Raw genomic sequence first — 24,734 nt, forward strand, 5'->3', positions numbered from 1 at the left:
CCATCCATCCACTGTCTGCCACTTATCCAGAGTAGGGTTGCGGGGGCAGCTGTCTAAACAGGGAAACCCAGACTTCCCTCTCCCGGGCCACATTCAACAGCTCATCCGGGGGGATCCCAAGGCGTTCCCAGGCCAGCCGAGAGATGTAGTCCATCCAGTGTGTCCTAGGTCTTCCCCGGGGCCTCTTTCCGGTGGGACGTGCCCGAAACACCTCACCATCTATCTTTAAACTAATTAAAATCTGCATGATGTGCATTAGTCATAAAAATCTGTGAAACTGTCTACAGGTATTGTTCATTATTTGTCTTGGGACATAAATTGGTGCGTGTGGACACAAAAATACAGGATTGCAATCTCATTGGAATTGACAAAATAGGCATGAAAGGAACAAATATCAGCTTTAATGTGCCAATATTTGGAAATTGGAGGGTTTTAGTGGTGGTAACACATTTGTCAAATGGAGGTTCTGAGCTTGGATCCCATCCAACTCGATACTTTAAGATACTTTAATAAGGACAAGTTAATAATGGGGAGCAAAGTTAAAATAAGCAACAAGTGTATCTGCACTGTAACATACACACACATGCAGACATATATGATTAAATTCTTGGTGTGATAGATGGAAGCAGGTGGTGGAAACCTTCCTCAGAGGTTTTCTCCATATTGACATGACAGCATCACACAGTTGCTGCAGGTTTGTGGACCCACGACAGTCACTTAATGCCCTCCTATAACCTCTTTTCAGATTTTAAAACTGTGTCTTGACAACGTAACCAAACCAAATTCAAACTAAAGAGAATCTCTCGTCTTTTGTGTTCATGTTCAAGTGAAGTGAAACCATCCAGGACAACTCATTTGTTTTCTTTAAGCAGAACATTCCTCCTCAGAGAACAATTAGGTTGTGCAAACAAAGCAGAGGTATTTTACTTCTGGTTTTGTCCTGTTTGAGAAAACAATTTCTGTCTCAAATAAGGAGCAGAGAGAGACACCACACTGGTTTAGAATGACGATCATGATTCAGGGAATATGTTTTGGGCCTTTGCATCATGTCTGACCCGCACAAAACATGATGTAACATACACTCACCGTCCACCTGCTTGTACCGGGTCGGACCTTTTTAATTCCTGGTGTGATAGATGGAAGCAGGTGGAAACCTTCCTCAGAGGTTTTCTCCATATTGACATGACAGCATCACACAGTTGCTGCAGGTTTGTCGGCTGCATCCATGATGAGAATCTCCGGTTCCACCACATCCCAAAGCTGCTCTACTGGACTGAGATCTGGTGGCTGTGGAGGCCGTTGGAGTCCAGTGAACTCATCGTCATGTTCTAGAAAGCAGGTGGAGATGATCTGAGCTTTGTGACATGGTGCATTTGAAGTAGAAGATGGCTACTTCCCCCACAATGACACCAGCAGCAGCCTGAAGCGTTGATCCAAGGCAGGATGGATCCATGTTTTCATGATGTTTCCAGCAGATTCTGAGCTGAGCATCTGAATGTGGAGCTGAAATGGAGACTCGTCAGATGAGCAACGTTTCTCCATTTTCTAAATGGTAAATTTATACAACACTTTTCTGTACCTGTAATGATACCCAAAGCGCTTTACATTATGCATCACATTCATTCATTCACACACATATTCACACACTGGCGGAAGCTGCCATGCAAGGCGCTAACCCCTTCACACCTTGACATGAGCTCAACAGGACGAGGATCAAACCAGCAACCCTCAGGCTACAAGATGACCACTCTACCCTCTGAGCCATGCTACAGGTCTTCTGAGGACTGGTTACTGACAACGTGATCCATTCTGCAAGTGCAAATAGGAGGAAACAACTACAAATGTTTCCTGTAATATGGCTTTACTCAGAAGACAAATATGTATCAGCTCATGAGTAACCCAGTGTTACAGCCGTGCACATCGGGACTCACTTAGATCTTATTTATGAGTCGTTCTAGATGAACCTTTTGAAGATAAAAATCAATCTGATTGCAAACTCAAAGTTTTAATAAGTCAGCCTAAAGAAATAAATATTTTAATCTACAAAGATCAGATCAGTTCACACAGTGGAAAATACAAAGCAGCTAAACAGGTTTCGCTTCATTCATGTTGCTTTCAGTAAATGATGTGATGGTTTGTTCCTTTTCTATCTCCAGTGAGGCTGTTAATTAATTACCAAGAGTCTGGAATGAGTAAAGTATAACACAATTTATTAAAGGAAAATGAACAAAGACAAATTACTTGCAAGTAAGTGAGAGCATTCGTCTGAGTCGTGTAAAGTCAAAAGAGGACTCTGCTGGACCCAAGCCGGGACAAATGTTTTATCCCTTTCTGTCGTACTTAGGGGTCACTTTGACCCGATAAGGTCAAGACAGAGTGAATCCTTCCCTCCTCCCAGAATCTGGAGTGGGTGCATAAATCTGTAGATCGGTGTCGTGAACAGCCTGTTATCTTCAAAGAGTTGAGCTATGTTCCAGATCTGCGTCTGTACAAGCACCAGCCTGCACCCACTATCAGAGATGAGGAGATGGAAACTGGGGGGTCACTCTGTCCTTTCAGTGAACTCCAAGTAGAACAGAACACAATGAAAAATGCACAATGGATAAAATGTTGAACAGTCAGTGTGAACACAATTAATAAATGAATAAATAAATTTAAATAATAAAAGGAAATGATTATAGTTGTGATTGTAATAATACATGGAGCATAATAAGTAAAATTTATTCGAGGCATATTTAGGATGCAGCATTCATGTTCAAGATGGACTTCTTTTCAGGATGGCTTTGTTTCACATGCTGCTGCATCTGCTCCTTGTGTTCACGGTGAATCCATTCCAGAATGCGCCGCGATGTGGCAGCAAGCTATCGTAGACCTGACCACGGTGTCATAGTGGCCATGGTTACATGATGATTTTTAACTCTGATTTAATTATTCAGAATGAAATAATGAATTAGATAATTTGAAATTAAAGTATTCTCGTTCGCATTTACATGAAAAGAGTAATTCCGAATTCTGCTTTAGATCTGGGTGTTGGAAAGGGTTCTTACTGGACAGGGGATGGACATGACGCATTTACGTCTACTGGAAGAAAACAAACTCTACTTCCTGCTTCTTTTCTTTTCACTTACAACATAGAAGATCACATAATAATAACCACTTTTGCTTTACTTTTGATTATAGTTTTGAAGCAGCAGCTCAACACTGGCATCCTACTTCACTTTCGTCAGCTGAGGAGGAGAAGGACGATATCATTTGTGTATCATCGTGACAGGACAGGGGAACGAGCATGCGCAGAACAACCGGAATTTATTTAAACATACATTATACATACATTATCGAGGAATTATTTTATTTGGACTTAAAATCAGAATAAACCAGCCACTTACTTTGGAGTTAAGTTCGAAATGGTGATTTTCATTTGGAATTTGGATTTTACGAGTATTTTTTTTAACTTTTAAAGAGGACTAAATTTTAATTCTGAATTAAAGGGTCATTAAAACTCGTCTAAACGTGGGCAGTGTTGTGATTTTTAACATATAAACTTTTTTTAAAGACATTCACTGTAAAGATAATTTTTCATGTTGCTTTAGAGGCTGTGCTGCTGAAGTTGTTTCTCCATGTACTTTTGACTCCTTCAAGGCTTGTTATGAGTTTCCATGGCAACAGAAGAGTTAACACCAGCTCCTTCCTCTAATGTCCTATTTATGCTCCCTTTCCATAAGTAAGCCGGTACATCTGTTTCAAATGGCACTGCCCTCATGCCTTCATGCATCATATGGTTGTTAGCTAATACATCCACCAGAGGGCAGTGCAGAGTTCATCTCTGAGTTCTGAAGTCCATGGCGGCAGTGGAGATCATGATGATGTTCATTCTTAGAAAACAACATAATAGAAGGCAGTGCAGTAGATACAGGTGGTCTGTGATGCCATTAAATGTGTCACTTCTTATTCTTTGTTCCTTTTGTATCAACTATACTGCTCAACACTGCCCCCATGGTTTCGACCCCAAAACAGACGAAATTACATTACACTCATTTAGCAGACACTTTTCTTCAAAGCAACGTACATTTGAGAATAGGCAGTGTCAAGGACCCAACTGGAAGGTTTTAATATTCACCCCATATGTCCCTAGTTGGGTTCAAACTCAGGTCTTCCACATGGGAGATGGATGACCTGCAAACTGAAGTATCCGGCCACCAAATTACACATGTAAGACTCCGTCATTAGTGTAGAGTATAAATACTTATACTTAAGGAATTCCTTAAAAGATAATCTTTAAAACATAAACAATTTTGTCAACTAAAGCAAAAATACTTGGATTTCTAAAACAGATTTCCAGTGAAATCTTTTAAGAGATTCTCTGCATGCTTTATTAGGAAGTTTTAAATTTTAATTTAAAATTTAATTTAAAATTACGAGTGTGTAAGTAGAAGTAAAATGAATGTGTTTTGTGTAGTTGGGCCATGGCCCAATCACGCCCTGTAAACAGCAGGGCAGACTGTTCTGTTTTGTCAATCTGGATCCAAAAAAGAGACAAGAAGTCAAGAAACAAAGAATTTCAGTTCAAATAAAAGCAAATTATGATAAATAAGTAGTACTGAAGTCAGGAGTTTTAGGTGGGTTAATGAATTTATTTTTCATTCATTTTTATTTGAATATTTTTTCTGATTTAAGTGGAAGATCTTTACCAACATTTTGCATAGTCATAGGTTTGTTTTCAACAAGCTTTAATTGTTCTCAGATGCAGAAACACAATGCAGACCCAGTTCATTTACACAAGTCTGGGATTCCTGAGATCAGGGGTGGAACATTTTGGCTTCTTAGAAAACGAATCTGGTAAAACTAGTTCTCATCAGTCCAGGGTGTTTTTATTAAAGCTGATCCAGTGTGAGGATGTCATGTTTTTTTCCGTGTAGCAGAATATTTAAGGCGAGCTGCACATGTTGAGGTAGAAGAACTCGACAGGATGGGTTCCCTTACGCTGCTTCTGCAACTGCTGATGTTCACACCTGCATGTACATCCAGTCACATAGGTGCATCACTGGCTTTCACCCCCAAAGGAAGGAATTCAAATGGGCGTTATGAGGTAAGTTAAATTTAATGGCAGGTGTCTTGTGAAATCTTCAAGAACCTTAAAATGAGCAGAATGTGGTTGAGACTTCTTTTACATAGAATTTGATGAATCCCAGTATCCTGATCATTAGATGCAGGCAAAACTGATGTTTGGCTGACAAACACAAAGCCCACAGCATTCCCCTGACTTAGTTGATTGGTTCATTTAGAAGTGATTGTATTGGTGCTTTGTCATGAAAATAGAGTTCATATTTAATCCAATAAGACGTCTATAATTTTCAGTGACTGATTTAATCCTTGTGTTATCAGACGCTTAGTTTTATCATAATAATTTTATCTTGTGATAAAACTAAGTGATAACACAAGAACTAAATAAGCTGTAGAATTCATATTTATTGCTTATATCGGGGTTTATTACTCTCCTGAGTCTTGAATATTATTCCTCTTGTAAAACAAACTGAACATAAATACATATAACTTTTAAAATTTTTACAGGTAGATTTTCGCTACAAGCCAACTGGAAATGATTTCCATACGTATTCCCAAGGTTGTACATATGGAGAATGTGGATATCCGACCGAGATCTATGCTGAAACAACTGCCCGTAATTCCTATGGCCTCACCTGGCACCAAACTGAGTTGTTATTACGAAGAGAGCTCAACACCAACCTCCCCTTTGATGTAATGTAAGACAACATTAAATCTGAGGATTCAGCAAAAGCTTTTTCAGTAGAAACATTTATTGACATTTATGTGAATTTTATGCTTATTTTGCAAATATCTCTTTAAACAGGTACCCTGAGTATGCCATGTTCTACAATGATCCGACTTTCTGGATCGAAAATCACAGAGGCTCACGTGTTTCATGGAGAATGTTGACACATGTGGACCTGGGAACTCGATCTGATACTGGAGAATCAAACCGTTCTCCCATCACTACCATACTTCCAATTATCAGGTAAGGAAGTGGTTCCTGTTTCTTTAACATTTTCTCTTTCTTGATCTTGAAATGATCTTTTGGTTTCATTAATATTAAGTTAAATTTCAGTATCTAAACCACCTGTTTAGGTGTAAGCTGGTGGTAAATAAGTATGCAGTAAATTTGCTAATGAAACATATTCAGTGGCAGATACTGGGCTACAAGGTCCTCTAACTTCCCCTTATAGTCCAAAACTGTGCATGTTGGGGTAATTTGTGACTCTGAATTTAACTTAGGAGTGAGTATGCATGAGTGTTTGTCCCTGGACCTTTCTAAAAACTCAACCTTAAACAATTCTATTCCAGTAACATCAGTCTGAGTTAGTGTCACAGCAGATTTGAGTCCCTTTGTTTGCATTAGGAGGGATATATACAGCAGCTAGCTTTCAAATGGGCTTCCCACTCATGTGGTAGATGACCCCATGATGGACCGGTGTATTATGCCTCATGCTAAATGACAGCTGGGATAGGCTCCGCCTCTCCCCATTACAAAATGGATTCCTCTAAGTGGAAATAATTTCTGACTTATTTGAATCACATTTTACAGAGTAACACAGAAGTGCCCTCGAACATTCAACCTCACCGTGTTTGACCCTGATGGTGACAGCGTGAGATGCAGACTGGAAACATATGCATATGGATTACATTACCATGAAACATGTTCGCTGTGTAACCTTGACTCAGCTTTCACTTTAGATCAGGTAAGGAAGTGTCTGCATCTCAGCTACACAATGTCTAATGTCAATGTTAAATTTATTTATGTAGCACATTTAAAAACAGTTGATCAAAGTGCTTCATGATACCATCAGCAGTTATATAATAGAAAATAGAATTAAACAAAAAATAAATGAAACACAAAAGAGTTATGATTATTAAAAAGTATTTAACACAAGTTGTGGTGCTTTCACATGAAAATATATATGTCATGATATTGTTGCAGAAAACTGTATGCAGCATGTGTTGCATAAACTACATGGTTGTGAAACCTGACAAGGCTGCCAGATACTAGCTTATCACTACACCTTGTTAATAAATATCAATAGTAATTTTTTAAAGAAAACATAACAAACAAACAAACAAAAAATGTTTGGTAAATCTGGCTTAATGTGTATTTTGGATGTTTGCAAGACCCAGTGTACAACAGACCCGCCTACACATCCATCCACTTTCTACTGCTCATCTAGGGTGGATTGTGGGTGCAGTAGCCTAAGAAGAGAAGCCCAGCCCCTAGCAACTTCTTTCAGCTTCCAGGACCTCCGAGAGCGAAAATCCCTCCTGTGTGTTCTGGGTCTTCCCAGTGGTCTCCTCTTGGGACATGTCCAGAAAATTTCTCCTGAGAGGTGTACAGGATGTATTTGCACCACTTGTATTTGCAGTCTCATTCATTCAGTCACTACCTACAACTCATGACCATGGGTGAGGGTAGGAATGTGGACTGACCGATAAATCGAGAGCTTTGCCTTTTGGCTCAGCTCCTTTATTTGGCCACTACCCACAAATGGAGACCAAGGTGAGGGTAGTAACATAGATCGACCAGTACAGGAAGAAGCTTTAGCTCAGCTCCTTCTTCACCACAACAGACAGATGCAGAGTCTGCATCACTGCAGATGCTGCACTGATCTGCTTATCGATTTCCAGCTTCATTCATTCTTCCCTCATTTGTGAACAAGAACCTGAGATACCCAGCTCTGAAACCAGTTGTACATGGGCCACACAGCCTATATAAGGAGGTCTGGCACTCAATAATCAATAAACCTACGACAGGACTCCCACAGTAGACACAGTTGGACTCCTTCTTTAAGTCAACAAAACATGTAGACTGGTTGGGCAAACTTCCATGCTTCCTCCAAGACCCTGCAGAGGGTGTAGAGCTGGTCCACTGTTCCAGGGCCGGGGCAAAAACTACACTGCTCCTCCTCAATCCAGAATCAACTATTCTTCACCCTCCTTGCCCTCAGCATCAACATTGCTGATGTATGAATGCATATGAATATTCATGGTTGTTCAGATGGTGCTGATTGGCTGCCATGTTTCCATCGATGTGGCCCAGGGTAGCTGTGACTACACGTTTAGCTTACCACCACCAAGTATAAATGTGGAATAAATGCACAACAGATTCAGTGTACAGCACTTTGGGGGTCATGAAAAGTGCTATATAAATCTATTCTTCCATTTTCTTGCCACTTTTCCGGGTTCTGGTGGCTGGGAAGCTGTCTAAACAGGGAAACTCAGACTTCCCTCTTCCCGGCCACATTTGCCAGCTCGTCCGGCCGGATCTCAAGGCATTTCCAGGCAAGCTGTGAGATATAGTCCCTCCAGCATGTCCAGGGTCTTACACGGGGTCTTCTCCAGGTGGGATCTGCTCAGAATCCCTCACCAGGGAGTTGTCCAGGAGGTAACCAGATTCTAAACCATCTGGCTATTCTCGAAGCAAAGTAGCAGTAACTACTCTGAGCCCTGCCTGGATGACCAAGATGACCACCTGTACTTGCAATCTCATTCACTCTGTCACTACCCACAACTCATGACCATTGTCTTCCTATTTGTCAGAATTCGTGCTCCCTTACATACAGATACAGTACTATCAGTGGATACCATCCAATTGAGCTTGTGGTGGAAGACTTTCCCAACAATGATATCACACTGTTCTACTCTGATGGCTCTTACACAAGAAAAACACCCCTTTCAGTTAGCAGAAGTAAACGTCAAGTTGTAGATCCATCTTTGAACACCACAGCTGGACCAGTCAATGCAACAGCTCCTCCAACCACGACCACAGCTAGACCAGTAAATGCAACAGCTCCTCCAACCACCACCACAGCTGGACCAGTCAATGCAACAGCTCCTCCAACCACCACCGCAGCTAGACCAGTAAATGCAACAGCTCCTCCAACCACCACCAGAGCTGGACCAGTCAATGCAACAGCTCCTCCAACCACCACCACAGCTAGACCAGTAAATGCAACAGCTCCTCCAACCACCACCGCAGCTGGACCAGTCAATGCAACAGCTCCTCCAACCACCACCACAGCTGGACCAGTCAATGCAACTGCTCCTCCAACCACCACCACAGCTAGACCAGTCAATGCAACAGCTCCTCCAACCACCACCGCAGCTAGACCAGTCAATGCAACAGCTCCTCCAACCACCACCGCAGCTAGACCAGTCAATGCAACAGCTCCTCCAACCACCACCGCAGCTAGACCAGTCAATGCAACAGCTCCTCCAACCACCACCACAGCTAGACCAGTCAATGCAACAGCTCCTCCAACCACCACCACAGCTAGACCAGTCAATGCAACAGCTCCTCCAACCACCACCGCAGCTAGACCAGTCAATGCAACAGCTCCTCCAACCACCACCGCAGCTAGACCAGTCAATGCAACAGCTCCTCCAACCACCACCGCAGCAAGACCAGTCAATGCAACAGCTCCTCCAACCACCACCGCAGCTAGACCAGTCAATGCAACAGCTCCTCCAACCACCACCACAGCTGGACCAGTCAATGCAACAGCTCCTCCAACCACCACCACAACAGCTGGACCAGTTATTACAACAGATCCCCTATCAACCCCCACACCTGGACCATTGACTACCACACCATATTACAGGGCATCAGCACCTCGTTTGAGCAGGATTCCTTTGGATTTTACTGTTTTTGGTATGGTAACATTTTTATTGTTATAATATTTAATATTTTGGAACTTATAAATTCCTTACAGTCTGTTTCTCCATATTGCTTTCAGTGGACTCCCATGACATCCCTTCATGTCTGGATGGCGATTATTTTCCCCTTTTCTTGTCACCAACTCCAGCGCATGGTGCACACCTTCCTGCATTTGTCAACCATAGCCTTGAAATCAAAGTCAGATCTACAACCCAATATACAGAGTAAGAAAACCTTTCAAAAGAATCCTCAATACGGTATTTTCCTTCTATTGTGCCTCGTTTTAATATCATGTCTGACTTTATTTGTTTCATGGCCAATAATGACGCCTATTGTAAATGAATTTATTTTGTAGGATAATTGACCTGATAGTGACGGGACCACGAGGCTTTTCAAAGCAGAAAGTCTCCACAGACTCATACCTGATTACATGGACACCAACTGAAATTGAACTTAATGAACATCTCCCTTTTTGCTTCGTGTCTGAAGCAAAAGATGGGTGAGTTTTAGATAATTGTCTTTGTTTAATGACTTTCCCACTGTACACTTAAAACTGCAGTTTAGATCAAACATTCTGTGGCATTTCATTGTAAAACCTACATAACCTGCTCTTTCTGTCTTTCTTAGACAAAACCGAGTCTTCCATTCAGAGCTGCGCTGTGTCATGGTTGATGTTGAGCAACATGGTTAGTTATAGCAAGATTTTTGCTTTTCTTTAATTATTTATATGAAATTCAGTGTCACTAGAATAAAAAACATCTTACACCATGTAGAGGCCACTGTGACCTGCAATGAAACAACTGTAACCGTTGAAGTGAAGAAGACCCCCCATATCAAACTCAACGAAAACAAACTGCACCTGAACGAGTTCACAGATTCTTCCTGTGACCTGAAAAGACTCTCCAACGCAACCCACCTGGTAGCTGTGATGTCACTCAATGCCTGTGGGACTTATGTTGAGGTACTCAAAACAAACCAACCTATCTATCTATCTATCTATCTATTTATCTATCTATCTATCTATCTATCTATCTATCTATCTATCTATCTATCTATCTATCTATCTATCTATCTATCTATCTATCTATCTATCTGTCTATCTGTCTGTCTGTCTGTATATATATATATATACATGCATTGTAATTGGCATGACTCAGAGAAAACATATTTATTAGACAATAACAAAGATCTGTCTCAGCCACAACTTTCTCTGCTGACTGTTTTTAATGTTGTTTTCTATCTCTCCCGATACCATTATTATTATTATTATTATTATTGTTATTATTATTATTATGAGAAAAAGGTGTGCTAACTGGAAAAACTCATCAGGCGGGCGGGCTCTGTGGTTGGCATGAAGCTGGACTCCCTGGTGACAGTGGCAGAGAGGAGAACACTAAAAAAACTACTGGCTATTGTGAATGATGCCAGTCTCCCTCTGCACACTGTCATCAGTGCACAGAGAAGCCTGACCAGTAACAGGCTGCTCCTCCCCAAGAGTAGAACCAACCGGCTCAGAGACTCCTTTGACCACCGAGCCATCAAACTGTACAACTCTGCATTAGGCAGGAGGGGGAGAAGGAGGGGGGAGAGGGAGGGGGAGAAGGAGGGGGGAGAGGCAGCTGTGCAGTCCGCCTGATACAACACATGCACAAAAACCCATACAAACAGTTGCAATAACTTATACGTGCAATACTGAACTGGGAATCTGCATCACCTCTACTGTGTGCAATGCTTGTTTATATTGTTTTATTTAACTTATCTTTTTTTTATTGCATTCTATTTTATACTTTTCTTGCACCTTATTACCTCTATTTTACTTTATACCTGTATATAGTATATCTTAGTGCTTATCCTGCTTTACTGTTGGTGTTGTATTGCTGCTGGTACCCAAATTTCACTGAGGACTCTCCAAAGGGATTAATAAAGTATTTCTATTCTATTCTATTCTATTCTATTCTATTATTATTATTACTCTTCTTTTATGCTGTTTTTTTACTGGTCTAACACAGTGGTTGTATATATTGTGGTTTTATAATCTATAATCTACAGTATAATTTATAATAAAATTTCTATTTTAATCTTTTATCTAGATAATATGTGCATTCATGTAAAAAATTCTCCAATTATCACCACCTCCTGTCTTATTGACTCCATTTAATTCTCTTTTATCTCCTGTCACTTTAGGAGGACGATGATAACATCGTCTATAGGAATGCGATCACATCTGCGGACCTAAATGAAGTCATTTCCAGACGACATCATGAAGAGATCTCCTTTTCCTGCGTCTATCCGAAGCGAACCAGCCTGACTCTGGGATTCACACACAAAGACCCGTACAGCTTCAGAGAGAGAGGCTTTGGTGTGTTCACCTTCCAGTTTGAGTTCTTTGAGACTCAGAATTTCAGCAGACGAGTGAACCCCAGCAGCTACCCAGTGCAGGTTTACATCAAGCAGATGATCTTCATGCAGATCGAGGCGACTTCGTCCATCCCCAACACCGAGCTCTTTGTGGAGGCCTGCAAGGCAACTCCCTACGACAACCCTAACTCCCACATCAGCTACACCATCATGGAAAATGGGTATTTGGTGAAAATGTTTCTGTGCTGTGTCTGATCTTTATGAGAAATGATCAGTTTCTAAAGCATTTACCTGCTCTCTGTCTCAGGTGTGTGAAGGACAAAACTGTGCAAATCTACTCCAGGTCCAGGTCTCAGTTCAGATTTGGTATGGAGGCTTTCGAGTTCATCGGAGCACAAGATGAGGTAGAGTTCCTTAAAAAACAAACAAACAGACAAGATACTTTAAAGCTTTTAAAAGTCAGAAATCCAAGTCAAAGTAACAACAAAACAAGATTTGGTCAGTAGAAAATGGTGCTAGCTAAAGCACTGCAATGCTCATGAAACACACAAGAGGTGGATTTCCTTTATTTATTTATTTATTCCTACACAATCCTTTTGTAATTGTTCCAATTTCCGTCAAGTCAGTCTCCATTTGCTGCAGCTCCTTGTCCACCTGATTAATAGCGGTGATGGTGTCCCTCTGCACCTGCAGGACTTCCTCTGAGGACACGTCTGCTACGGTGCTGGATGGGCTGTACATATTTATTTTATACATTAAAAGACTACATTACCGGCATCATTACTGTCATCTAGCAGACGCTTTTCTCCAGAACGATTGACTCTGTGCTGTAGCATCCTGCCTAAGGTCCCATCTGGAAGGTGTTACTGTTCACCCCTGTGGGAATCGAACTTCGATCTCCTGCATGACAGACGAATGCTCTATCGACTGAGATATCCAGCCGTACGTTCGATTCCTCTGGCGTGTCTTCCCCCTCTGACACTGTGATGACAGCATCTCCACTTGCTGCCACTATTCAGCCTCTCTGACACCAGTAATGTCCACGCCGTGCCCACCAGTTGAACATTTTGTACCTTTTCCAGAGTGGTTCATCAGGATCTCTGTCTCACATTCTGAAAAAATCCACTTTTCCCCTCCTTTTACCTCCTGAGCCATCATGGAAATGATGTGATGAATATGTTTTACAGGCATCCACCTGACCATTTATAGCCACCATGTGGGCGGGGCAAGGCGCTCCCTCATGTGTATCATTAGAGTTGATTCTGATTTATAAATGGAAACAAGCGTTTTTATAAATCTGAAAGTTTTTATGCGCCGTATTTCCTTTTTTCCTGCAGACGCCACCTGTAGTTTATTTTGCTACGCACAGTTTTTAACATGAGTCTGTAATTTTGGCCCAGTTCAGCTGTAAAACTGAGGCTTCCCGCTGGCAGAACACCTATACCAACATCAAATCTTTTATTTCATTTCTGATGTATTTTTACTCTTTTTCTGTCCCCTGCGATTATCTCTGAAGCATGAAGACTTTTTCTGGTCACAACCACAAATAATTTTGTGATCTTTCAGCCATGAGCCATACAATTTTAGATGTTTTCAAATAGTTAGTCAACTTCCTTGAGTCATTATTGATGCCCATCAGTGAATTAAAAGCAGGTTTTCCTTTTTGCTAATATCAGACAGACACCAGTCCAACCGGTTAATGTGGAAGGGGAGGTCTGGTTGCGCTTCATCAGTCTCTAGACATTTGTAACCACCCGACTTTAACTTTAAATTCAGCATTGATGCATGTTCATGCCAACATACCTGTTTTACCAGGGAATTAGAAGGAGAAGAGCAACAGAGGTAAAAACAGATGCACGTTTGGATATCTGATGTTCAGCAGTGCCCTCTGCTGTTATCACAGTCTGATATGGAAAGCCACCATCATCATGCACAGCTTAAAACCACTTAGAGCAGCTGACAAGTCCAGCCATGATGAGCAAAACAGTGACTCAAAAGCCAAAGTCTTTAATATTCCCCAATAATTCAGTGTGTTTAAAACCGATCTAACAGAACATGTCCGGATGAAGGAAGTTCTTCACTCTGTAAAAGCTGGTTTCTCATGTTTGAGACGTCATTAAAATGTCCAAATGTTGGACTTGACCTCCGTGTGTCTGCAGGTCTACATCACCTGCTCAGTCATCCTGTGTGAGAGTGATGTTCCTGGAACCCGGTGCTCCCAGGGATGCCTCGGGTCCAACTCTGAGAACCATCGCGGCAAAAGAGAAGCTGCATCTCAGACCAGCAGTCACTTCATTTCCCAGGGGCCTTTGCACCTGGTTAAGACTTCTGAGAAGACAGGTGAGTGTGCACCTGCAGTCAGGGGAAAAGATGAGGGTGCTGCTACGTAGTTTCTGTTGTATTTCAACAAGGGCTGGGCATGTTACGTGTTAACGTAGTAATTAAAACAGAAAATTATTTTATTGCATGTAAAGGTAGTTTTTTAAAAGTCCATTATTCACTGACTAAATACACATACAGACAAACCACAGGAGAGGGGTGCTGGACTGGAAGGCCATCTGTATGTAGACTGCTGGCACAATCACAGGAACTGGTGATGTGTTGAGATCTATCCCTCTTTATCTCCACCCAATCTCCACCCGTTCACATGGGGGAAAGAAGTGCACACTCATTTCAAACCTGTTCCCGACATACCGTGCTTGTGTCATACTGCTAGTTTTTTGTAAAACTCAAACAAATATGATGATGATCCAGGGATCAGGATGTGCACATTTATTCTGTGGAGAGCAGGAGGGGCATGCAGACAGCGGCCAGGCCTCTCCCATCTCCTGCAGCAGGCCAGAGGGGAATGAGGGAAAATTCACAACTGATTTAACATTAACCGCCATTTCTGCCAAACCAAAAACTCAAACACAGATCGGCAGTTATTCAGTTCCTTTTGAAAGAAGTTTAAACCAAAACAAGCTATTTTTCATCCAGTTACAGTTTAACAAAGAGAGCGACAGCATCGCAGCACGTGCCAATGCATAAAATAAAATATTATACCAGTTTGTGAGAATGTTCATAAAAATAAGTGATTATCAAATTTTAAGCTAAGAGAAAAGGTTAATGGTAGAAAACCAAGTATTTACACACGCTTGAGGTTATTATCTTAGTTTTCCTCATGAATAATCTTTTTTTTTATTATTTCATTTTGCTTATAGCTGCAATTTATTGCAATTGGTTCCATAATTGTGATAAATCACTAAACATCATACAATAAAAAAGAATTTAATTGTGATTAATCAAAGAAAATCAAGTGATTAATATAAAAAATCCTGCAGTTAATCATGATTTGCCAAATACATAAATATGCACCGTCCCTTTTTAGAAATAAAATAAACTGAAACAGAGAGAAAATCAAATGATTATTAAAAGAAAATTCAAGTGATTGTGATAAATCAAAGAAAATCATGGGATTGATAAAAAAAATTCTAATTAAACATTTTAATCCCAACCCAGTGGTAACTGTGAACTTTGCATCGTGTAGAGAAATAATTGGCCAGAGAGCAGACCGAACATCTTTTATACCACACACTCTGACCTGGTAGGAAAATAAGCACCTCAAGCTGAACGACTATTTTCTCCTTCCAGCATCCGGTCTGAGCCTGAATCTGGGCGCAAACCTTGTCTTTATTGCCGGCTGCCTCCTGGCATGTGGAGTGGTCATCTACCGATCGAGGAGGACCAGAACTGGATACCAGCCCCTGCCAACCTTTGACACATAAGATGCTTTCATCAGCTTGGATCAGGATGTAGTGGACAGAGTTTATATTTCTCTTTTTCATGGAAGCTGGAAAAATTTTCCCTGAAGCAATCATATTGTTTTAAAGTAATTCTTTTCTGATAAAAGGTGTATTTTTCTATTTTAAGAATCTACTAATGATGAGAAATCTGGATAGTGCAAAGTTATAGAGGGAAAGGGAGCACTGCAATGTGCCAGTACGCTTTACGATTGATTTAAAGAAATAAATAAAATCGTAGAAAGCACTCTGTGGTCCTTCACCCCTGCATGCACCTTGCAATCCTTGGTTAGAGGTCTTTTATCTGTTCTGGTTAAGCTGTAAAAAAAGGGGGCGGAGCTTTTCACCTCAACATTCTGGAACAACATGCAGGTGGAAATAAAATCAGCTGACTCAGGGTCATCTTTTTATTGGGGTTGTTTTTTTATTAAAATGCAGTTACAATGACTTTGATTTGTATTTGTACTATTCCTGTTGCTGATTATGGTTTAATTTGTTGTGTTGATTTAAGCATTTTGCTGCATTTGTTTTGAAAAGTGCTTTATAAAGTTTATGATGTATTCCTAAAGGGTGAAAAGAGTCATTTATAGCAAATATAGTTTAAAGTACATGATCTATATACACACACATTTCATGTGTCCTTTGACTTAATTCTGTAGTCAAACTGGAGATAAGCATTAGGAACATGGAAGTGAGGTTGATGTCAGGCTTGAACTAATTCAGCAATACTGACACTCAACCAGCTCCAGACTCCAGACTAGACCTACCAGTCGACGCTTGTTCAGGGCTGAGTTGTGGGAAGTTTGCAAACCCACTATGTAAGGCCCAGTAGATGGAAGAGAAATAAAACCACACTGAAGTCTGTACTCGCCAATAAGGAGCTGGGTTTGACTTGGTCTGAAGGATGTAAGGAAGCATAAGAGAGCATCAGTGTGGTTGATTAGAGTGTTTTGGGAAAGAGGTTTTTTTTTGTGAACCTTTTTTTTAAGTCTGACTTTTCACACATTATTGAATATTTTCTCACTTAAGTATTTTGTTGTTCATACCGTGTTACTGTCTCGACAAAGTTGTTCTTGGGTTTTCACAGGTATTTATTGTAGGAACGTGTTTTTAAATGATCCTTGGTTGCCCCAATTATGCTGTCAGAACTAATAAAGAAATACAAACTTAAATAAACTAAAAAAAAAACAAAAGAACAAAAATGGAGGACTTACATAAATACAACAAATACATGAGACATAATAAAAAAAACTTTGTCTTACTATAAAATTAATGGCTTAATTGGCATCATAGCTACATGACATTTACATGATTTATTATTAACAATGAAAAACATGTAAAATATTGTACCTGATAGACTGCATTAGCTTCTTAGAAAAAAGGACTGGTTTCCATCTTCTTGGCACACCCTTTGTGACTTGTCTCTTGCAGACATCACATATACAGCGCCTCGTGTGGCTCTTGGAGCGCATCAACTTAAACTTATTTCCCGAGCAACAATGTGAACAAGCAGAACAAAAAAAGTGGTTTCCCCTTTGTTTTATACATTTTTATCCAAATAAATGACACACTATTACATGGAGTTACTGAAAACATCCCCACTTATTTATTATTGAACTACTATTTGTATTTGTTACATTTCTGGCCAAATATGGAAGTGACTGACTGAATGACTGACTGAATATACGACAGCTGCCTCTGATGGCAGCGACACACTGAACACTGATCCATCAGCTCTGGTCTCCTGTTCACATCCTGTTGAAGAATCTCCAATCAAATCTACTCTGGTTGATTAGTTAAACAGAAAACCCAAAAAACATAATTAAATTCTTTCAAATGTGGGTGTGTATTACTTAGAATGGGGGGCAGTGTAACTGTTGGAAAAACAGCGAGTGGAATTTTAATGACTGCTGTAGGTGATCATTTACTATTATTTGTGGTTTATAATCATCTCTGTGGTAATTAGAGTTTACAATGTATGATGGGAGTCAAAGATACAACATGATCTCAGTCTCAGTAAGATTATTTATCCCAACGTTCATGTAAACTAAACAATATTAAGATTCAGTTAGTAAGTAAGAAAAAAAAGACATGATCATTAACCTTACACATTCTACTTCTGCTGCGTTTGTCACTTTCAAAACAAGACCTTAAAGACGTTTTGGCTGATTATAAGATTGTAAGACTTGGTTAGATGGATTGTTTTTGCAGTGATATGGAAGTAAGTTATTAAAAGAACCCACATATTGATTGTCAATTTGGCCGACGATCCCAACAATCTTTTAAAAAAAAGGCGTGAGACTTGGGTCCATTTAAGCCTGGGATTGGCAAAATTTATTGGTATCTAAACCACAACCATCAACAACCTTCTAAAGAGCAACTAAGGGCTTTTATACCCTCCTGCTGCAGGTAATTAGCCGGAACCACCTGTTGAAGTGGGACTAGACTATACAAGTTAACATATCCACAAAATATCTTACTTAAAATAACACCTGTAAAGCAAACATCATAAATCAATATTTACATATATACAAACTTAAACATAATCCACTTAATAATTTTACAGCATGCTTCAAATACACATTTAATTTATATAAACTACTTCCCACCCCTCTTTGTTAACATGGTTTGTTCCGAAACCTCTTAAACAGGAAATTAGGCCTACTTCCCCCTTTTACCTCTCCTGCCCTGCAATAAAGACAAGAGGTGAGTATTGCCATTTCCTTCTTGAGCTTATAGCTTTACACAATTAGACACAGATCAAAGTAAAAATGAGTATCAAAATGTTGTTAAATGTTAAAATACTAATTTAAGTTCTCTTTTCCCTGGGCAGGATGGCCAGTCCCCCTCTGCAAACAAATAAACACTTTTCTCTGTTTTAACATTCAATAAAACAATTAATTAATCTGTGTGGTCCTATCTGCCAAACATTCCAATAATATGTGCCAGACTTGTGGTGGTGATGGAACCACTGGTCTCCGTCACATTGATCATAGATACGCAGCACACACAGATACAGTGTATGAACACGCTGATAATAATGGCTATAATGTATGCTCACATACAGTTTTTAGATGTGTGTGTGTTTATTACTGTTATCGTCAAGGACAGTGACCAGTAAAAAGACAGGGTTAGTCGAACCAGCGGCTGTAAGTCCTGTAAAGTGTTGCAGGTCACAATGTAGCCTGGTGAAGGTTGTTTCTTTGTCTTATGAGGCTCAGTAAAACCATGCAGCTGATGGTGTCAGATAAGGACAGCCCATACCAACCTGTCACCTTGGTTTGGCCCGCTGCATGTGCAGGTATCACTTGTAGGCAAACTTCCAGTTTAAAAACATAAGAGGGTCAGAAGATCAGGCTCTTTTTCTAACTTCGCTTGGTGTTTCACTATGGGAAATTGCCTTGGCGTGACCAACTACGGAAGCTCCAATGACATCACGTCTGACTCGTCAAGGCGAGCTGAAGTGGTAGCAGTTCGGTGACATTAAGCTGCTACCGGGACTGTTTACTCGAGTTAAGCTAATGTGTCACGACGAGCTAACTTGTACAGCTGCTGATCAAATCAAATCAAATCAAATTTTATTTATAAAGCGCTTTTCATGCAAAGGCAACACAAAGTGCTTTACATAGTAGAAATGAATGCATATTAAAATGAAAAAAAAAAAAAAAAGGAAATCACAGAACAAAAACAATAAGCCCTTTACACACCCAGTTATGTGACAGATTAAACACCTCCCATAATTTGAAAACAAGTCAGATAAATAAGAAGGCCCAAGACCATTACGACATTTATAAACAAGTAAGAGAACCTTAAAATCAATCCTGAAGCGCACGGGGAGCCAATGCAGCGATTTTAAAACCGGTGTAATGTGTTCCCGCCCCCCGGTCCTCGTCAGAACTCGTGCTGCCGAGTTTTGCAGTAACTGTAAACTAGAAATAGACTTTTTGGGAAGACCAGAGAGCAGGGCATTACAATAATCTAGCCTGCTGGAAATAAAAGCATGCATTAGCACCTCCGTGCTGGCAAGAGAGAGAAATGGGCGAACTCTGGCGATGTTTTTAAGATGATAAAAGCCTGTCTTTGTGACATTTCTGATGTGTGAAATAAAATTCAGCTCAGAGTCGAAAAGGACACCCAGATTTCTCACACACTGAGAGGGTTTGAAGTTTTTCAGTCTGCAGGAAATTATCTCTCTCTTGTCTTCAGGACCGATGACTAAAACCTCAGTTTTGTCCTGGTTGAGCTGCAAGAAATTCACTGCCATCCATGACTTTATGTCCAAAATACAGTTTAAAAGGGTGTTAACTGGCTCTAGGTCATCAGGAGACACGGCGATGTAAAGCTGTGTATCATCAGCATAGCTGTGAAAGTCAATGCCGTGTCTCCTGATGACGTCCCCAAGTGGCAACATGTAAAGATTAAAAAGTATTGGGCCTAAAATTGAGCCTTGGGGAACCCCACATTTTATGTCATAGATTCCTGAAGAGCATGTATCCATACTCACCAAGAACTTTCGATCAGCCAGATAGGAGTAAAACCAGTTAAGAACAGTACCTGAGAGGCCCACCAGACTTCTCAGTCTGTCTAATAAAATCTGGTGGTCCACTGTATCAAAAGCAGCACTAAGATCAAGTAGCACCAGGACATTAAGTTTCTGAGAGTCCAAATTACGTCTAAGGTCACTGACAATCTTTAAAAGGGCCGTCTCGGTACTGTGGTTTGTCCTAAAACCAGACTGATACTTTTCTAAAATGTTGTGTTTGTTTAAAAACCCATGTAATTGAGTATAAACAACCTTTTCTATAATTTTACTTAAAAATGGTAGATTGGATACAGGTCTGTAGTTGTCAAGGATGTTGCAGTCTAAATTACTCTTCTTCAGAAGAGGCCGTACCACAGCTGTTTTGCAGGCAGATGGGAAGACACCTGTCTGAAGAGAGCAGTTTACAATATTTAAAAGCTCAGACTCGAAGAAACCATAAAATGTTTTTAAAAGAGATGTGGGAATGGGGTCTAAAAGGCAGGTTGTTGGGTTTAGCTGGGAGAAAACTCGACCAAGCATCTCTGCATCAACCAGGACAAAACTCTCCAGTGTTTCTTTGGCTAAAAACAATGCTTCAGATCTGTTAAAACTAAAATTTTGTTGTGATACAAGACTGGATCTAATAGCATTGATTTTACTTCCGAAGTGACATGCAAAGTTCTCACATGCGTTGGCTGATGGCGACATGGTGGACTTGTTACCCCCAATATTTATTAAAAGGTCGATGGTTCTAAAAAGGAATTGGGGGTTGTTTTTGTTATCTGTAATTAGGTTTGAGAAGTAGTGTGTTCTTGCCTCTTTAACAGTTTTATTGTAATTTTTGAGTTGTTCACGTAAGATTTCATAATGTATTGTGAGTTTGGTTTTTCTCCATTTTCTTTCAGCTCTCCTGCAGCCTTTTTTCAATTTTCTAATTTCTTCATTTCTCCATGGAGTTTTTAGCATTGCTGCTAGCGTCAGCGTGGATATTCTATTCTATTCTATTCTACAGTCATTTAGCAGACGCTTTTATCCAAAGCGACTTACATTTGAGAGGATACAGGCTAACGTGTTGTGACGAGTCTAGTCCTTTAACCTGTCGTGTCCCCTTTCCTTTAGTATGTCTACGGCTGTCACCCCCGCCAAAGGGTCGGAGCCCAAGGCCAAGGAGGTTGTATCCTGCCCATGTCCCGCGTCATGAGGTGCGACCATCTCAGGCAGGGACCCTCACCCGATGTGCATAATGTGCATGGGCCCTAAACACGCCCAGGCTTCGCTGGCTGACCCACAATCATGTTCTTACTGTGCTTCAATGCCTGAGAAAATTTTGAAAAGGAGGTTGAGAGTAGGTGTGGCTAACAGTCAGGACCCCTGTCTGGCAGCCGCCACTCCCAAGCCCGACGTCCATCAGCTGCGAGTCTCTACGAGCTGGTCGGACACGATGGACACTGAATCCCCGGTTATGCCCCGCTGTTCGACGACCTAGATCACGGGGAGCTGGGTGATGAGGACGCAGAGTGTAATGCTGACTCTGACCTCCTCGACATGGTGGATATGAAGGAAGAAGAGGATGACGATTCTTTTCCACCCCAACAGTCGAGGCCACCTAGCGGTGCCGAGGCTGCTCCACCGATGGACAGCAACTTGTATGAAGTCTGTAAGCGTGCTGCTGCCAAACTGGGAATTGCATGGCCTGCAGCCCAGGGTGCAGAGGGGGATAGAGCGGGACCTGTATGATGGTAAGAGGCTCCCGCTGGCTCAGCCTCCACCCAAACAGCTCTTACCAGCGGTGCCAGCCTGTATGAAAGAGATGAGCCGTTACTGGCCATCCCCTTTCAAGAGCAAGCTCCCAACCAAGGACTGTTCCAAGCTGGAGATTCAGGGGATGAGTGAGCTGAGTCTGGCCAAACCCCCAGCGGTGAAGCCTTCAGTGGCATACCACCTACATCCTAACCGCAGGTCAGTTTCAGCCTCATCCAGCGTTTCTCTGCCCAGTAAATCAGATCGCCTCACCGCATCTATTTACCAGAGGATGTATAAGTATGCAGCTCAGTCAGTGTGCTCCCTCAACGCTGCCACACTGCTGTCAGCGTACCAGGCTGAGATTCTGGAGGAGATGGGTCGTCAGCTGGATTCCCAGACTCCCAACCCCCTCCTTTGGGATGAAATATGCGTGGTGAATGATCTCCTCCTACGCTCCTCCAGGGGAGCAGTGCAGGGATGTGCCTGCATCATGGGGCTAGCAGTCACAGGTGAGAGAGCCCTGTGGCTGAATTTGTCTGGTTTAAGTGACTCTCAGAAGGCTGAGATGGATGCAGCATATGACCCCACCAAAGGTCTTTTTGGCCCTGCGCTGGAGAGGATGAAGGAAACCAGCACGCGCAGGAAGCAGGAGGAAGAAGCTTATGTTTATATTGTTTTATTTAACTTATCTTATTGTTATTATTGTTATTATTGTTATATTTATTGCATTCTATTTGCCTCTATTTTGCTTTGTACCTGTATATATTGTCTCTTGTGTCTGTCCTGCTTTACTGTTGGTGTTGTATTGCTGCTGGTACCCAAATTTCCCTGAGGGCTCTCCGAAGAGATTAATAAAGTATTTCTATTCTATTCTATTCTAAAATACACGTTCAGAATGCTAACACACAAAGTGCTCTGCCGCTCGGTTCGTCCAAACGACTGGTTTGTGACTATCGATTTACCAGACGCGTATTTTCACATTGCCATTTATCCAGCACACAGGAAATTCCTCAGGTTCACCTATCAAGGGGCGGCCTACGAGTTTCAGACAATCCCTTTCGGCCTTTTGTTAGCTCCGAGGGTTTCCTCTGAGGAACAACGGCATCAGGATATTTTCGTACATAGACGACTATCTCATTTGCTCTCACTCTCGGGAGCAGGTGATCAAAGATTCTGTTACGGTGCTGAATCACCTCAAAGACCTCGGTTTCAGAATAAACGAGGCAAAGAGTCGCCTGGAGCCGGCACAATGCACAGAGTATTTAGGGCTCAGTATAAACTCCCTCTCGTATCGCATCAGGTTATCGGAGGCGAGGGTGACGGCATTCAGTCAGTGTCTCGCGCTTTTTCAGCTGGGGAAAGTAGTGAGTTTCAGACTATGCCTACGGCTTCTCGGACTCATGGCGTCCGTGATATTTGTGGTGCGGCTGGGGCTGCTTATGATGAGGGATCTTCAGCGATGGGTGGCATCTCTGCATCTGAGCTCTCAGCGTCATCTGCACCGCAGAGTGAGGATAACGGTGCAGTGCATTACGGCACTTTGGCCATGGAGAGACCCGACGATGTTAACGTCTGGCGTACCTCTGGGGGAGGTGTCGTCCAGGGTAACCATGACGACAGACGCTTCTCTTTCGGGGTGGGGTGCGGCGCTTCTGGGCAGGACAGCCAATGGCGTGGGGCCCCAGCGGATGGTGCAATTTCACATAAATGTACTGGAGATGCATGCAGTGTTTTTGGCACTCAGACATTTTCTGTCCCATCTTTATGGCTGTCATGTCTTAGTGAAGACAGACAACTCCACTGTGGTAGCTTATATCAACCGCCAGGGAGGCACACGGTGTCTGCAGCTGCATAGGTTAACTCAGAAGTTAATTGTGTGGAGCAGTACAAGGTTCCTGTCCTTCAGAGCGACCCATGTAGCAGGGATTCTGAACAGGGGAGCGGACCTATTGTCCAGGGGGAACCCGCTGTATGGAAAGTGGAGGCTCCACCCACATGTGGTAGCACAGATTTAGCAGAGATACGGCCAGGCAGACGTAGATCTCTTCGCCTCTCAAGAAAACACTCACTGCCCACTGTTCTTCTCTCTGTCGGACATGAGCGCACCTCTAGGCGTCGACGCTCTGGCCCACCAGTGGCCAGATGCTCTGCTGTATGCCTTTCTGCCTCTCTGCCTGATTTCTCCGACTCTGGCCAGAGTGCGGGAGCAGGGGCTAACACTGATTTTGGTGGCTTCTCGGTGGCCGTCCAAACACTGGATAGCAGAGGTAATACAGCTTCTGGCAGACGAGCCATGGCCACTCCCCATACGCAGGGATATTCTCTCCCAGGCTCGGGGCGAGATTTATCACCCTCACCCAGACCGTCTGTCTCTTTGGGCCTGGCCAGTGAGAGGTGGAACCTGAATGCTGCGGGCTTGCCTCCAGAGGTCATTGACACTATTCAGAATGCTAGGGCTTCCTCCACCCGTTTTACAGTGGTAAATGGCGGATTTTTGAGGATTGGTGCCAGCCTAGGGGCATTATCCCTTTTCAGTGTTCAGTGGTGGAATCGTTCTGTTTCCTACAGAAATTGTTGGATAAAGGAACGGCTTTCTCCAATTAAGGTTTAT

At 41.9% G+C, this 24,734-nt stretch overlaps 1 protein-coding gene and 1 pseudogene across 1 annotated transcript; both read left to right on the forward strand.

Annotated features, from left to right (window-relative positions):
* Window positions 1-4,896: 4,896 nt before the first annotated feature.
* Window positions 4,897-16,426, forward strand: LOC121638559 (cell wall protein DAN4-like). The gene is made up of 13 exons (XM_041983445.1): window positions 4,897-5,086; window positions 5,569-5,759; window positions 5,867-6,031; window positions 6,599-6,752; window positions 8,602-9,712; window positions 9,798-9,942; window positions 10,074-10,217; window positions 10,346-10,404; window positions 10,492-10,679; window positions 11,903-12,297; window positions 12,384-12,480; window positions 14,236-14,416; window positions 15,710-16,426. The coding sequence occupies exons 1-13, from the start codon at window positions 4,967-4,969 to the stop codon at window positions 15,841-15,843; spliced, it is 3,084 nt and encodes a 1,027-aa protein (XP_041839379.1). The 5' UTR covers window positions 4,897-4,966; the 3' UTR covers window positions 15,844-16,426.
* A 5,524-nt stretch (window positions 16,427-21,950) lies between these two features.
* LOC121641537 lies at window positions 21,951-24,585 on the forward strand (annotated as a pseudogene).
* The last annotated feature ends 149 nt before the right edge of the window (window positions 24,586-24,734 follow it).

This window comes from Melanotaenia boesemani, chromosome 1, assembly GCF_017639745.1.
Source record: "Melanotaenia boesemani isolate fMelBoe1 chromosome 1, fMelBoe1.pri, whole genome shotgun sequence".
Taxonomy (NCBI): Eukaryota; Metazoa; Chordata; class Actinopteri; order Atheriniformes; family Melanotaeniidae; genus Melanotaenia; species Melanotaenia boesemani.